Source organism: Pseudovirgaria hyperparasitica, assembly GCF_010093815.1.
Source record: "Pseudovirgaria hyperparasitica strain CBS 121739 unplaced genomic scaffold EJ05scaffold_7, whole genome shotgun sequence".
Taxonomy (NCBI): Eukaryota; Fungi; Ascomycota; class Dothideomycetes; order Acrospermales; family Acrospermaceae; genus Pseudovirgaria; species Pseudovirgaria hyperparasitica.
Window position 1 is genome coordinate 253,000 of NW_022985555.1, and position 12,063 is coordinate 265,062.

Consider the following 12,063-nt stretch of genomic DNA (forward strand, 5'->3'; position numbering starts at 1 on the left):
AACACCATCTATCGTCGCCTCCCCTTTTCCTCATTACAGTATACTACTATACTACCACTGTACATGAGGACCATAGGTGGTGGTAGTAAGCAGAAGCAGTAAGCACACATTCATTTGCCCTTACAAATCAGCCCTGCTATCGACATTCATCATATCATACTCTAGAATTACAGATGGGTTTGACCTAATGAAGTTTTTTATGTGTGGGGAAAGTATGTTCTTTTGGGCATGGAGAGAGGGAAGGAAGGAACCCAGGGAGAAATGGGCCTCTTTTGAGGTCATTGACGACACGACTAAATTATGCGATGGTTAGCGCTGTTAGGCAAAGCAGTGCTTCTTAGATTCAAGGAGTGCATATGCACATCTCAGCAGGTCACTATGCGGTGCGACTGGCAAGTGACAATAGACCATTCATTCTTAGGACGCCAGCATCCTTAATGCAATGAAATGTCGTGGATGGCGCAGTCTGGGCAAATGGTATTAAATCAGGGAACCTCGAAGACAAATATAACACAACCGTCTTCTCGTCCCTGTCGCTGACAGTCCTCGTTTAATTACTATTTGCTACATGCTCTGATCAAAAGTAGGGTAATAGTATTGAAGGTGAAGTAAGACAAATGAAAAAGCGTTTGTAGGGGGTCCGAGATCGAGGTCTGGTAACAGCCGAGCCAGCGCCCGACCAACGAACGATTATCGATGGGTGTGTGGGAAGGTATAAGATGTTCTCGCGGTTTTGTCGTTCATTACAAAGGGATACCAGCTTCGTGAAACACCAGGCTCCAGCGCCTATCTCCAAATCTTCGACACCGATGACACTTCTGGATGCTGGCCAGAATGCCTAGAGACAAGGTGCTGATTCATAGAAGGCCTTCTTTCGCACACCCGGTATGTTCTTGTCCACTTCGCGTTGACATCGAGTCTTAAGCTGGGGTCTCGCTGTCTACGGTGGTCGAATCTTGGTCGATAAATCCACTCTGCTCTCGATGCATGCGAGCTTCAATCTCCTTTAGTTGACTCTCGCGCGCAAGAAGTTCCTGTCTCTTCTCATTGATCTCGCGCTGAACCTTAACCTCTATTTCACGGAGCTTCTCCTCCTCGCGGCGAAGCTGCTCTTCCTTCAGGCGAACCGATTGCGAAGCGAGATCTTCGGGGTTCATTGATGAGTCCCTACGTAGACAATTAGCATAGTAATGTGGGTTGCAACGGAACGTCAACTTACGCAGCAGCACCACCTTCGACGCTCTTGCTGAGTTTCTCGGTACGGTAATTCTCGTACAGGAAGTCGTGGGTAATCTCCTTGAGGTCGGCGAGATGGCTGTGAAGAAGTGCACTCCGGACAGCTAAAAAGTCAGAGTGCCTTGGATTGTCGACTTCGACGATGCCCCATGGGTACTGTCGCGCGCGGACCCGCTTCCCTCCAACCTCGACAATGTCTTCAGAGCCGACAATGGCAAATGGCATCAGTCCCCTGAGCTCTGCGTTTTCTTCGACGGTGTCCTCGTCATCCTCCTCGATGTCATAAGGGAAGTTGTACACCGGAATTCGGTAGTGCTCAATATCTTCCATAACAAGCTTCTTCGACTCGGCAAGCTCTGCCGGTGTCAGAGCGTCTGCTTTACCGATGACGGGGATGACGTTAACGCGTGGTGAAAGCCGCTTCATCAGCTCGATATCGAGTTCTCGGAGGCTGTATTGTGATCAGTAGGTCATCAAAACTGCAGTCTATACAAACGTACCCATGACCAGTAGGTGTGATGAAATACAGGAGTACGTGTACTCTGTTATCACGGAATCTTGGGTTACGCTTGATTCTCGACTCTTCAGCGAGAATGTCATCATATTGGCGTTCGAGATAGCCGACGATTTCAGAAAAGCTGACATGTGTGAGTTTGATCCCATCATTATGGTATTCAACATACCTGGCCTCATTGTCAATTTGATCACCGAATCCAGGTGTATCGACAATGGTGAGGGAGATGCGTGTGCCTTCTTCATCAAGCTCTAGTTCTGTGGAGATTCTTAGCGACTTCTTATGATGTCGGTTCCTCGTTCTGGATACGTACCAACAGTGATGGGCTTGATCTTGACGCCTTCCTCAATGTGTGCAGTGGTCGGGTCATCAGTGTCCTTGTGCTGAAGGACCTTCTTTCCGCAAAGCGTGTTCACGAAAGTGGTGCGGCCTACAGATCAATTAGTATTCGTAGCCCTGAGCGGATCGCAGACATGTCTGCGCTGGGGAATCACGAACCCGTGCCTGAAGCACCGCACACCATCAGACAGAACTGAATCCCCTTCTTGACATTCTTCTTCCTGCGAATCTTGATCTGAATGAATGCATTGTTAGCACTGAGCTTTCATGACGATGAGATGGCGGCGCGCTGAGAAGTGAATGAAGGACCGAGCTCAGGAGAGCGGAGCGACTAACAGCATTCATTGTGACGGTATGAAGGAGACGATTCGATGTCAAGCGGTATTACTAGATGCAGCGACTCTGATCGAATGCCTCGGGACTTAAACCGTGGCGAAATAGAATGGGGAGAAAGGGTGGTGGTATCGAGGTGTTGACAATCGGAGGTGAAGCCAAAAAGTTGTTCCTGCCTCCCTTCTGTCCCCATGGTCAAGGGGCTCGCTAAAGCACGACCCCCTTGCTGCCTTTCCCATCAAGGTCAAGCTTGCTTGCTCGGCCCAACTTTTATCCAGCTCAGGGTCTGGTCGTTCTTGCTAATTAGTTGAACCCACGCTTCATTACAAGCTGCGTGACATGCCCTCAGTCGCCAGTCTTCAACGGCACTCCACATGATGCCACGACACAGTTTGTCTTGAACTTCGTTATCTTACATAGCCCTTCTAATGACAAACATCCAGTACAATAGGAATACAATACCTTCGAGCCCCGAACCTCCAATATGCCTGTGATGCTCCGCGCTGCCCGCCGTTACAATACTACCCTTGCGGACGTACAGCTACAACGTCCCTTCTATCTCTCGGCCTTCCCTTGATCTCGCCACATAACCTCCCGCAAGCTTTGCGTAGAACTCTCTATTCAAGATGGACACTAGACGGGTCATAGACGAGTCCACAGGTCCAGTTGCACTATCAGTTGCATTTAATGCAAGTCGCAGCTATTTCTCAGTGGCTTTGGACACAGGCTTCCAAGGTCCGTCGAGAATGCTGTCTGCACTAGCGCAGACTCTAATGTTGCATAGTATACAAATCAGAGACATGCGAGCTGGACAAGACGCGAGGTGAGACTTGCTGAAGAAGGAGCGCCAGCGACGCAATATGCTGCTAACAGCACCGTGGTCAGATTTTGGTTCAGGCTTGGCTGCTGCTGAGATGCTGGGACAGTCGAGCATCTTAGCTCTCGTTGGTGGTGGAAGGCAGCCCAAATTCCCCCAGAACAAGGTAGGATAGAGCTGTAGGTATCGACATTCAGTTCCCTGACTGTTTATAGGCTGTTATCTGGGATGATCTGAAAGAAAAGACACCAATCACTCTAGAATTCCGAAGCCCCGTCCAACGCGTTCGGATATCGCGATCTCATCTCGTGGTAGTACTCTTGAATAGCGTTAATCTGTATAAGCTTGCGTCTCCTCCCCAGAAACTCGCAACGTTCGATACAGCAAACAACCCGTATGGCTTGTGCTGTCTCGGAGAGCAACTCATGGTGTTCCCGGGACGAACACCAGGTCAGATACAGCTCGTCAGACTCAGCAATAACCTAGTCAGCATCATTCCTGCGCATAGTTCTCAGCTGAGCGCATTAGATCTGAGTGCAGATGGTGAAATACTTGCGACTGCAAGTGAGCAAGGGACTCTGATTCGTGTCTGGGCAACAACGAGTTCCAGCAAATTGGCAGAGCTTCGACGTGGTGTAGAGCAAGCTGTGATCTTCTCCATAGCGATCTCTCCATCGAACACCATGCTTGCTGTAACATCGGACAAATCGACATTGCATATCTTTGATCTGCCTGGCGCAGCAAACTCTTCAAGTTCACGGCCGACCGAAAGCATGAGTGGTGGTGAGAGCGCTACAGATGTAGAAGGCCCAACAAAATCCAAGTGGGGTATGTTATCAAAGGTACCCTTCATGCCCAGAGTCTTCTCAGACAGCTACTCGTTTGCGAATGCGCGTTTTGAAATAGGAGACGAGCCGACAGCCCTTGCTGGAAGTTTACGTCTAGGAGGCTCGAATGCATCACTACCAAGTCTTTCAGGTCGGCGGACGCCGAAGGGCGTCATTGGTTGGTTGAGTGAATCTGTGCTGGTCGTGATCGGCGCAGGCCAAGATGCACGATGGGAGAAATTTTTGGTAGGACCTGCTGCCGATGGTACGCGGGTGTGCTGGAGAGATGGGTGGAGACGATATCTCAAATGACTGCTCCTGCTAATCTGTAGTGTGGAGACCGCTTGTTGGTAATGCGAGGTGCGGCAGTATTACTTCAGTTACCTAGACTGTTGTTGCACACGCTTCTATGCTTCGAAATTCAATCTTTTCAGGTTTTGAAATGTACATATATTGTGTTCGAGATGCGAGACTGAGTATTACGTACTACGAAGTAACATTCAGGAATTGTATATACCAATAATTCATTCTCTACTTCTTCTCGGTCTCCTCTCCCAGTGTCTTATTCACATTCCCTCCGATAGCCCCTTCTTTGGTAAAGTTCTTCCCAATCGCCCCTTTACTTGACAGCGGACCCCCGATTCCCTCACCAAGCTGTCCGACCACACCATCCGCTACGTGTCCGATTAGCACCATATCCTGACTCCCCTGTCACTGTATCTGCAACTTACCCTCGAACTGCTTTCCAATGGCACCACCTGCATTGAACAGCGGCTTGCCTTGCGCGGCCGTGTCGTCCGTAATTTTGTCAGACATGGTGTTTGTATGCGGAGATTGAATTGCTGCGGGTTCAGGCTTGCTGAAGCGGTTCTCGAGACTGTGGAGAAGTTCCATTGTGAATGCAAGAGTCTACTGGGGATGGCCGTTCAGAGCTGTGGAGAGGTGTAGAACAGTGATGTTTGGGTGTGGTTGTCACTAGTGCGTCATAGATTCTCGTCACAATGTATGACGTTGGGATATGGAAGTGCTTGGAGGGTAGGTAGTAGTGTTATTGTGCAAGTATGTATCGTGGATCATAAGAGTTGAGTATTTGCTCTAGACAAGACTCGAGTCTACATTTCGTATTAGACCTTTTCTTCTGTTGGGTTGGGAGGGCGTAGAAGTCCTCGGGGACGTCGAAGAGGCTGTATGCGTCTTTGGGGAATGTGTTTCCATCGAACTTGGTGCTTTCGAGGTCGTCGACCATAGCATTGGACCTGTGGTTATTTGTTACAGCCAATTTGTTCGATGATGATGATGATGGAAGATGATGATGGAAGATGATGATGGAAGATGTCCTTTCGCATCTCGGATATCCAGGTAGAAGAATCCAACTTCACAACATGCTTTCCATAATCTGTCCAGCTCCTGCTCCTCTCCATTACGGAGTTTCTCTAATGATAATCGCAACAGGGGTGCTGTTGGCACATCAGTTGGAAATGGTGGTAGACCGGGGAAGTCTAATGCATCCGAACTCATGATATACTGGGTAAGGAGCTATCATGTATGAAAGCTTAGATCTGCTAGGAGCTTTGCCCGGACTCGCAGTGTTCAAGTAGTGAATCAGCATTTGCTCTCATGCTAATCATATATCAGTTTCATGTCAGCGTGATCAACCAGAAGGAATACTGGAAGCTTGACCCGGCACGGAACTATGTCATCTCGGCTGTGTTCCCTCGTTGTGTTGTAACTTTAGTGATGTGATGCACATGTCGGAGAATCATATATCACTACAATGTGCCTCTTGTTGCATGCTTCAAAGCTGTGATGATGCGCACAGCGAAAAATTCTTGAACCCTTGTCGTGATGCTGGACCTGCTTCAATCGTTCTTGATGACATGGTAGGTATCGACTTCAGCGTTAGGCACAGCAGCAAAACTCCCCTTGCGTTGTCTCCAGGTCGAAGAGGACACTGGTGAAGATGAGGGTGCGAGTCCTCAATTGTTACTCGTCGCGTCCAACAAGCTTGAAGCAGAGAAGGATGTCGGAGATGGTCATTGCTTGGTCCAGGCCTGGAGCGTGAAGCTGAAAGACCCCACGATGGTGATGCGAGGTGAATGATTGGTGCGGTCCCGCCTTCGCCGAGGGAACGACGCCTAGTACGAGAGATAGGGTGGTCGTGACTTATTATACGCAGTGTTCCGGCTAGAATTGTGGGGGGACCGACCAAGCTGTCACAGCCGCTGTCGCAGTGAAAAAGGGCGTCCCCCTGCCTGTCCTGCCTGTCGGAGCTGCCCCGCCCAACCCCCAGGGAGCCGCGGTTAAGATGGCCCTGACAGCCCATAATAGCCCCTAATAGCCCATGATAGCCCCCCATGTCAATCAATCTGTCGGCAGCTCAAGCCCCCCAAGCTCTAGCGTTTGTGCTGCCCTTTTGCCTTATCAGGGGCAGGCACTCAGGCATTTCTCAGGCACTCTCAGGGCGCAACATGGGCATACAGCTCCCCCCCAAAAGTTGCCTCCTTGCAGCCTGACGGCCCTGACCACCACTGACGATCCCCACAGAAAAACACCTCCAACAGCTGCACTGCCAAAATAATCCTCGCCTTGCTTCTGGTCCCTATCTTCAACCCTCTCACCGCCCAGCTTCAATCTTGTTGTCTCCTTCGTTTCCCCTCCCCTCCGCATTGTCTGCTCCTCCTACCACCTCGCCATCGCCTCCTCGTCGCTCGTTATTGTGCCTTGCTCAATCACTCTCGCCCGCCAATGTCTAGTCGTTCCTGAGCTAGTTACCCCCCTAAAAGTGCTGCGATTTTTCTGGCCATGCCTCCTACTGATCCTGCTCAATTGGCCGCCAGAGACGTGTCCTTCTCGGACCTCGACTCAATGTCTGCCCAGTGCTCCGAACAGAACACCTCAAGTCCCTCGAAGAAGCTCTGTATGGTCCCAAAGGCACGCAGAATGCCAAGCAAGAAGCCGAAAGACGACAGTTTACTGGCTTTTCTGTGCGCCCACATTGTCGAACACCAGATAGGCAAGCCAGATTGTACAGATACTTTTGAACCCAATACTGACAAGAGAATCAGGCATATCCATAAACCTAATCCTTCTCCTATCACTCGCACATATATGCTTCCCTCGTGCTCGGCGGCGCACTCGCACATTTTTTGAGCTCTCGTACCGCGACCCTTCCACCGGCCTCTACACACAAGGATGGGACGACATGCCCTTTGTTTTTCTCTGGACCATCATCTTCACCGGTCTTAGAGTTGCCGTCATGGACTATGTACTGAAGCCGCTTGCCAATTTTGGTGGCATTCGTTCGAAACGTGCAAGGGTCCGGTTCGCGGAGCAAGCCTGGCTTCTAGTATATTACCTTCCTGTATGGCTCTTCGGAATGGTATGTTTACAGTAACATTTGCGCAAAAGAAAAAAGATCTTGATAATCCATGCAGCCGCTAACATGCTACAGTATATCATGTACAACTCCAGTTTCTGGCTCGACCTACGAGCCATGTGGGCCGACTTCCCTACTCGCACAATGACCGGCCTCGTCAAGTTCTACTATCTGGTTCAGTTCGCTTTCTACTTCCACATGATCATTGTTGTGAATATTGAAGAGCGCCGCAAGGATTACCACCAGATGTTCATACATCACATCATCACATGTGGCTTGATCTCTATGAGCTACTCCTACTACCAGACCAAAGTTGGAATTGTCATCTTGTGTCTGATGGACGTTGTCGACATATTCCTCTCCACTGCCAAGGACCTCAAATATCTTGGATTCAGCGTCGCCTGCGACGTCATGTTCGGCCTCTTCATCGTAGCTTGGTTCGTTGCGAGACATGTCCTTTACCTCGCCGTGTGCTATTCCACCTACGTTCATGTGCCCGAAGTTATGCCGTACGGCTGCTACGACTCTGTTACAGGAGAGAAGCTTGCTGAGACTGAAGAAAGTGGTATCATGACGCACATTCTGCAATCTTTTAGAGACCCTGGAGCCCCTGTTTGCTTCAACAAGCGCATACAGTCAAACTTCCTTGCCTTCCTCCTGGCTCTCCAGGTCGTGACACTGATATGGTTCTATATGATCATCAAAGTCGCGTACAAAGTCGTTACGGGGCAAGGTGCAGATGATGTACGAAGCGATGATGAAGGCGAAGACGAGGAAGAAGAAGATTTCGATGTTGACGAAGACTTGGAGGCTCACCACCTGAACGGCATGGTGCAATTACCACTAGAGGAGGAAGTTGGCGTTGAAGGTCTGCATTTCACTCGGCAAGGTAGTCCAAGTAAAGGCTCCGGAGTCAAAGGGTATCGGCGCAATGGGAACAAAAGCGGGAGTTCGCGATCTAGCGGTATCAGTATACCCGGACATGGGGACCACAAGGAGCTTCTTGGTAGAATTGGTTGTGACAAGCCGTCATGATTACATTACGATAGATGGCGTTGAAATGGCGGGGTTTGATAATTGGGAGTGTGTCTTTGGGGGGGAAGATCGCTCGACTTCCGTCAACGCTTACCATATCATCAGCATTGTTTGCGTACTAAGGTTTTTTCTCTCTCTCTCTGCGCTATGGAACGTAAGAATACCCACGAATCGGATTAGACCAGCTTTCTTGCACACACACACGCACACTACTTTTCGAACATGACGAGATATGAAGAGATATGCATGTGTTTTGCTCATGGTGTGTAAAGGCTCCCCGTGTGTTTTTGTGCTGCATGATTCATCCATCCATCCACCACTCAGCCATCCCGCTCGCTCCAAACTCAATTCGTTACTGCCACAACAACCTTCCACCGCACTGCTGAAAACTCGATAATTCAACGTGACTGTAGCGTGATCCCCCCCCCTCCCCTCCTTCAGCAGTGCCACTAGTGGGGGACACAAACAGTGTCAGTCAAGCAGAGGGGCCACCTGTTTTTTTTTTCGCATAAAATACGAAACTTGTCGCGGACTACTGCATGCAGCAACTATACCGTGTTTGAATTATCAGTTATGCTGATGGTGTATGTGCGGATAGTAAGGTGTTGAGTTGGAGGTTAATGGACTGGTTGTATGTAGTGGTGTAAAGCTGGTTGGTGGTCTGGGATTTTCTTGTTTTGGTCTGGGGATTTGTTGATATTCAAAGTGTGTTGTTTCCCTAGCTTGGGTAGTGTGGTAGGCAAGTATGCTTTTGGAGAGCAAAAGGAAATGAGTCTTACAAAGTTCTGCGTAAGAGCACGTTTTTGGAGCGTTGAGCACATGGTTGGGGTTCGGAGTTCCCCTTTGAACATACATTCCCGGCAGACATGCACATTGGGATATCGAAAGGGACTGGACTGGGGAGGTACGACAAGACGTTCAAGGACCCAGAAAATTGTTCAAGCAACCGTACTGATAAGTTCATAGTGCAAGCAATCTAAAACGAATGACATGATTACAACAAGTCCAATTCTATACATAGCCATCAGCATTCCGGACCTCCTTAAAAATAGCTACCCAATAACTAACCCCTTTTACTTCCAACGACACTGTGAAGTCAATGAACACTCAACACATCCTCTCATATCTTCACAATTGCTAAACAATGTCCTTTGTCGCGTACAATCGAAACCAACATCTCCTTCCCTTCTCGATATAAAACCACCGTTACCCCCTTTTCCCTCACCGCCGTACAGCATAATCGAACTGTGACCTATATTTGTCCTCTGTTTGAAGATTCTAGATTTATTGGCTGCTATTACCACCAGCATCACCTGTCATAAAACACACACCGCTCGTTGTCCCCTCTGTCAAAGATACCGATCCCCTTGCAAGCAACGCTCCGGTTTGAACACTTTGTTTCCCTCTTTTGCACGACACGCTATACACTCCCTTCCCCTCCCCTGACTGGCTCACTGGCGCGAGACACGTCTTTCGGCGGACCGGTGGGATCGTGTGATTACACAATATTTAACATTGTGAAGAGTGTGGTAGCTACTCTCTGATTCATTATCTAACCTACATCGTCGCTCTGTCTCTCCCCCTTCTTTCCCTTCTCCTCTTCCTCTCAACAACACAAACACAAACACAAACACACCCCAATCCATCCCAACCACACCACACCACAACAACGCAACAATGTCCCTCCAACCCACCAGCCTCACCCTCGCCCACCGCTCCAAACCATCTCCCAATCCCGCGGACCCCCAATCGTCGTCATCAGCTGCTCAAAACACACCAGACAACAAGTCAGACAGCTCTCTGCCTAACTCTGCATCTTCTTCTTCTTCATCCTCGGAGCCTGATGCATCTTCTTCCTCTTCGGAGGAGGAGGACGAGGAGGAGGAGGAGGACGAGGAGGACGAGGAGGAAGAAGAGACTGAGCCTGATGGATCCAGCAACAGAGTCACGTGGGACTGTTTCGCATGCGGCGCGCTGGATAGTGAGGGTGGGGTGTGTGACGCTTGTGGGTCTGAGCGGTGTTTGGCATGTTTTTGATTGGTGTTGTGAGTTGGTAGGTGAGTGGGTGAGTGGGATTGTGGGATTGTGTAGAATAGTGCTAATTGGGATTTAGGGAGTGTGGAGATGAGGGTTTGGGCTTGGAGGGGTTGGGGGGTTTGAATAGGGGTTTGGGGTGCTTGGGGATGGTGGGTTGTGTTGTCGGGAGTCGAGCTGGCGAGTATTGCTGTTCTTTGATTGTGTTACGAGGCTGGGATATGGAGGCGTGGTAGAGTAGGTTGAAGGTTGTTGTCTCGAGATGGCATTTGCGTTGTTGACGTAGTCGAATATGGCTCTTGTTCTGGGGCAGGCAGATGTGCAGGCAAATAGCCAGTCTAGAGTCACTGAGCTTTGAGCCTGTTTGTTAGAATAGATCTATGCCTATTCTCATGACGTTCTTGATGTTCTTGTCGATGCATGTCTTCCTGTATACAGCGTCCCGAACCCAATCTTACCTCATTTGCTCAAGTCCACTTTACTTTGCCTTGTCATTCATGAATCGCTGGTTATTGCCTTCCTGATGACCAAATGATTGTACACACAAGAGAAGGGCAGCATCTTCATTCTCCTCTGCGTATCTTCAATCCCTGTCTGGATCTATTAGTGAGTATCTTATTTCGACTTTGTAACATGACCACAGCTCCATAACGAACATGTCATAGCTCTCTCGCTTCTACACTCTTCTCCCATTCTCGAACTGATCAGCAACATCTATACCGCAACATCTATACCGCAACATCTATACCATGACTTCATCGTTCAAGATCCGCTCAGGAGGTTAGCAGTAAGATACTTTGGAACGTTCACTACGCAAAGCCTTACGAATCAGAATATATACACTGCTACTCCATACTCTGTGACTTCTTACATGTATTTACATGCACTGTTGGAGCACGACCGTTACACATACTAATACCCGCCTCTGCGTCAACGCATCACATCCTTAACAACATACATTAGTACTATATATACATCCACCATTTCGATGCAAAAATCTTTTTCTTCTTCTTCTCCATGCCACAGCAACTTCGATAAACACCTGAACAATTCTACTCACACGCCGAATTCGACAAAGAAAACAACCATCAACAACCATCAACAATCACCCTTCGATCCTCCAGGATGATCAACTCCACACCAAATCAAGTCGATGCCAAGAACGAACCATCCGAGAACTACGGCTGGGACTGCCATGTGTGCTGGACGACTAATTGGTACACGCAGGTCTGTCAGGCATGCCAGCACGCGGAATGCTACCTTTGTCCCAGATTGTAGGGCATGGATGCAGGGGGCTTTGCACAATGGAGTGGTAGATTTGTTCGCTCGGATGTGCTTGGAATGGGGGCTCGGTATAGAGATATATTGAATATTAGATGTTGAGATGATGGGATTGTATGTTGTTGCTGTGGTGGTGGTGCACTGTGATATACAATGTTTGAGTCTATCCCGTAGATATAGGCTTGGAAGAGAGAGGTGTATGACTCCCTGATACGTCCGGTATCGAGAATGGCTAGGTGATGTGGCCGTTGTCACAGATACCAGCATGGGT

General features: G+C 49.1%; 5 protein-coding genes across 5 annotated transcripts; 3 read left to right on the top strand and 2 right to left on the bottom strand.

Moving 5' to 3' along the window:
- Positions 1–920: 920 nt before the first annotated feature.
- Positions 921–2,434, bottom strand: EJ05DRAFT_499909 (septin-1; the record flags this gene model as incomplete). The annotated part of the gene is made up of 7 exons (XM_033746916.1): positions 921–1,167; positions 1,220–1,687; positions 1,737–1,874; positions 1,920–2,007; positions 2,064–2,180; positions 2,249–2,324; positions 2,426–2,434. 7 exons carry the CDS (start codon positions 2,432–2,434, stop codon positions 921–923), a joined length of 1,143 nt encoding a protein of 380 aa, XP_033600837.1.
- A 303-nt stretch (positions 2,435–2,737) lies between these two features.
- EJ05DRAFT_451860 (WD40 repeat-like protein) lies at positions 2,738–4,587 on the top strand. Its single transcript, XM_033742402.1, has 5 exons — positions 2,738–2,812; positions 2,866–3,157; positions 3,207–3,245; positions 3,308–3,405; positions 3,455–4,587. Exons 2-5 carry the CDS (start codon positions 3,049–3,051, stop codon positions 4,376–4,378), a joined length of 1,170 nt encoding a protein of 389 aa, XP_033600838.1. The 5' UTR covers positions 2,738–2,812; positions 2,866–3,048; the 3' UTR covers positions 4,379–4,587.
- On the bottom strand, positions 4,488–5,147 carry EJ05DRAFT_350045 (uncharacterized protein). The gene is made up of 2 exons (XM_033740993.1): positions 4,798–5,147; positions 4,488–4,740 (listed from the first exon to the last, which is right to left on the bottom strand). The coding sequence occupies exons 1-2, from the start codon at positions 4,958–4,960 to the stop codon at positions 4,598–4,600; spliced, it is 306 nt and encodes a 101-aa protein (XP_033600839.1). The 5' UTR covers positions 4,961–5,147; the 3' UTR covers positions 4,488–4,597.
- Positions 5,148–6,650: 1,503 nt separating this feature from the next.
- On the top strand, positions 6,651–8,725 carry EJ05DRAFT_531567 (longevity assurance proteins LAG1/LAC1). Its single transcript, XM_033749036.1, has 3 exons — positions 6,651–7,079; positions 7,132–7,445; positions 7,518–8,725. Exons 1-3 carry the CDS (start codon positions 6,869–6,871, stop codon positions 8,475–8,477), a joined length of 1,485 nt encoding a protein of 494 aa, XP_033600840.1. The 5' UTR covers positions 6,651–6,868; the 3' UTR covers positions 8,478–8,725.
- A 1,429-nt stretch (positions 8,726–10,154) lies between these two features.
- Positions 10,155–10,514, top strand: EJ05DRAFT_499913 (uncharacterized protein; the record flags this gene model as incomplete). Its single annotated transcript, XM_033746917.1, has 1 exon — positions 10,155–10,514. The coding sequence occupies one exon, from the start codon at positions 10,155–10,157 to the stop codon at positions 10,512–10,514; it is 360 nt and encodes a 119-aa protein (XP_033600841.1).
- Between the last annotated feature and the right edge of the window lie 1,549 nt (positions 10,515–12,063).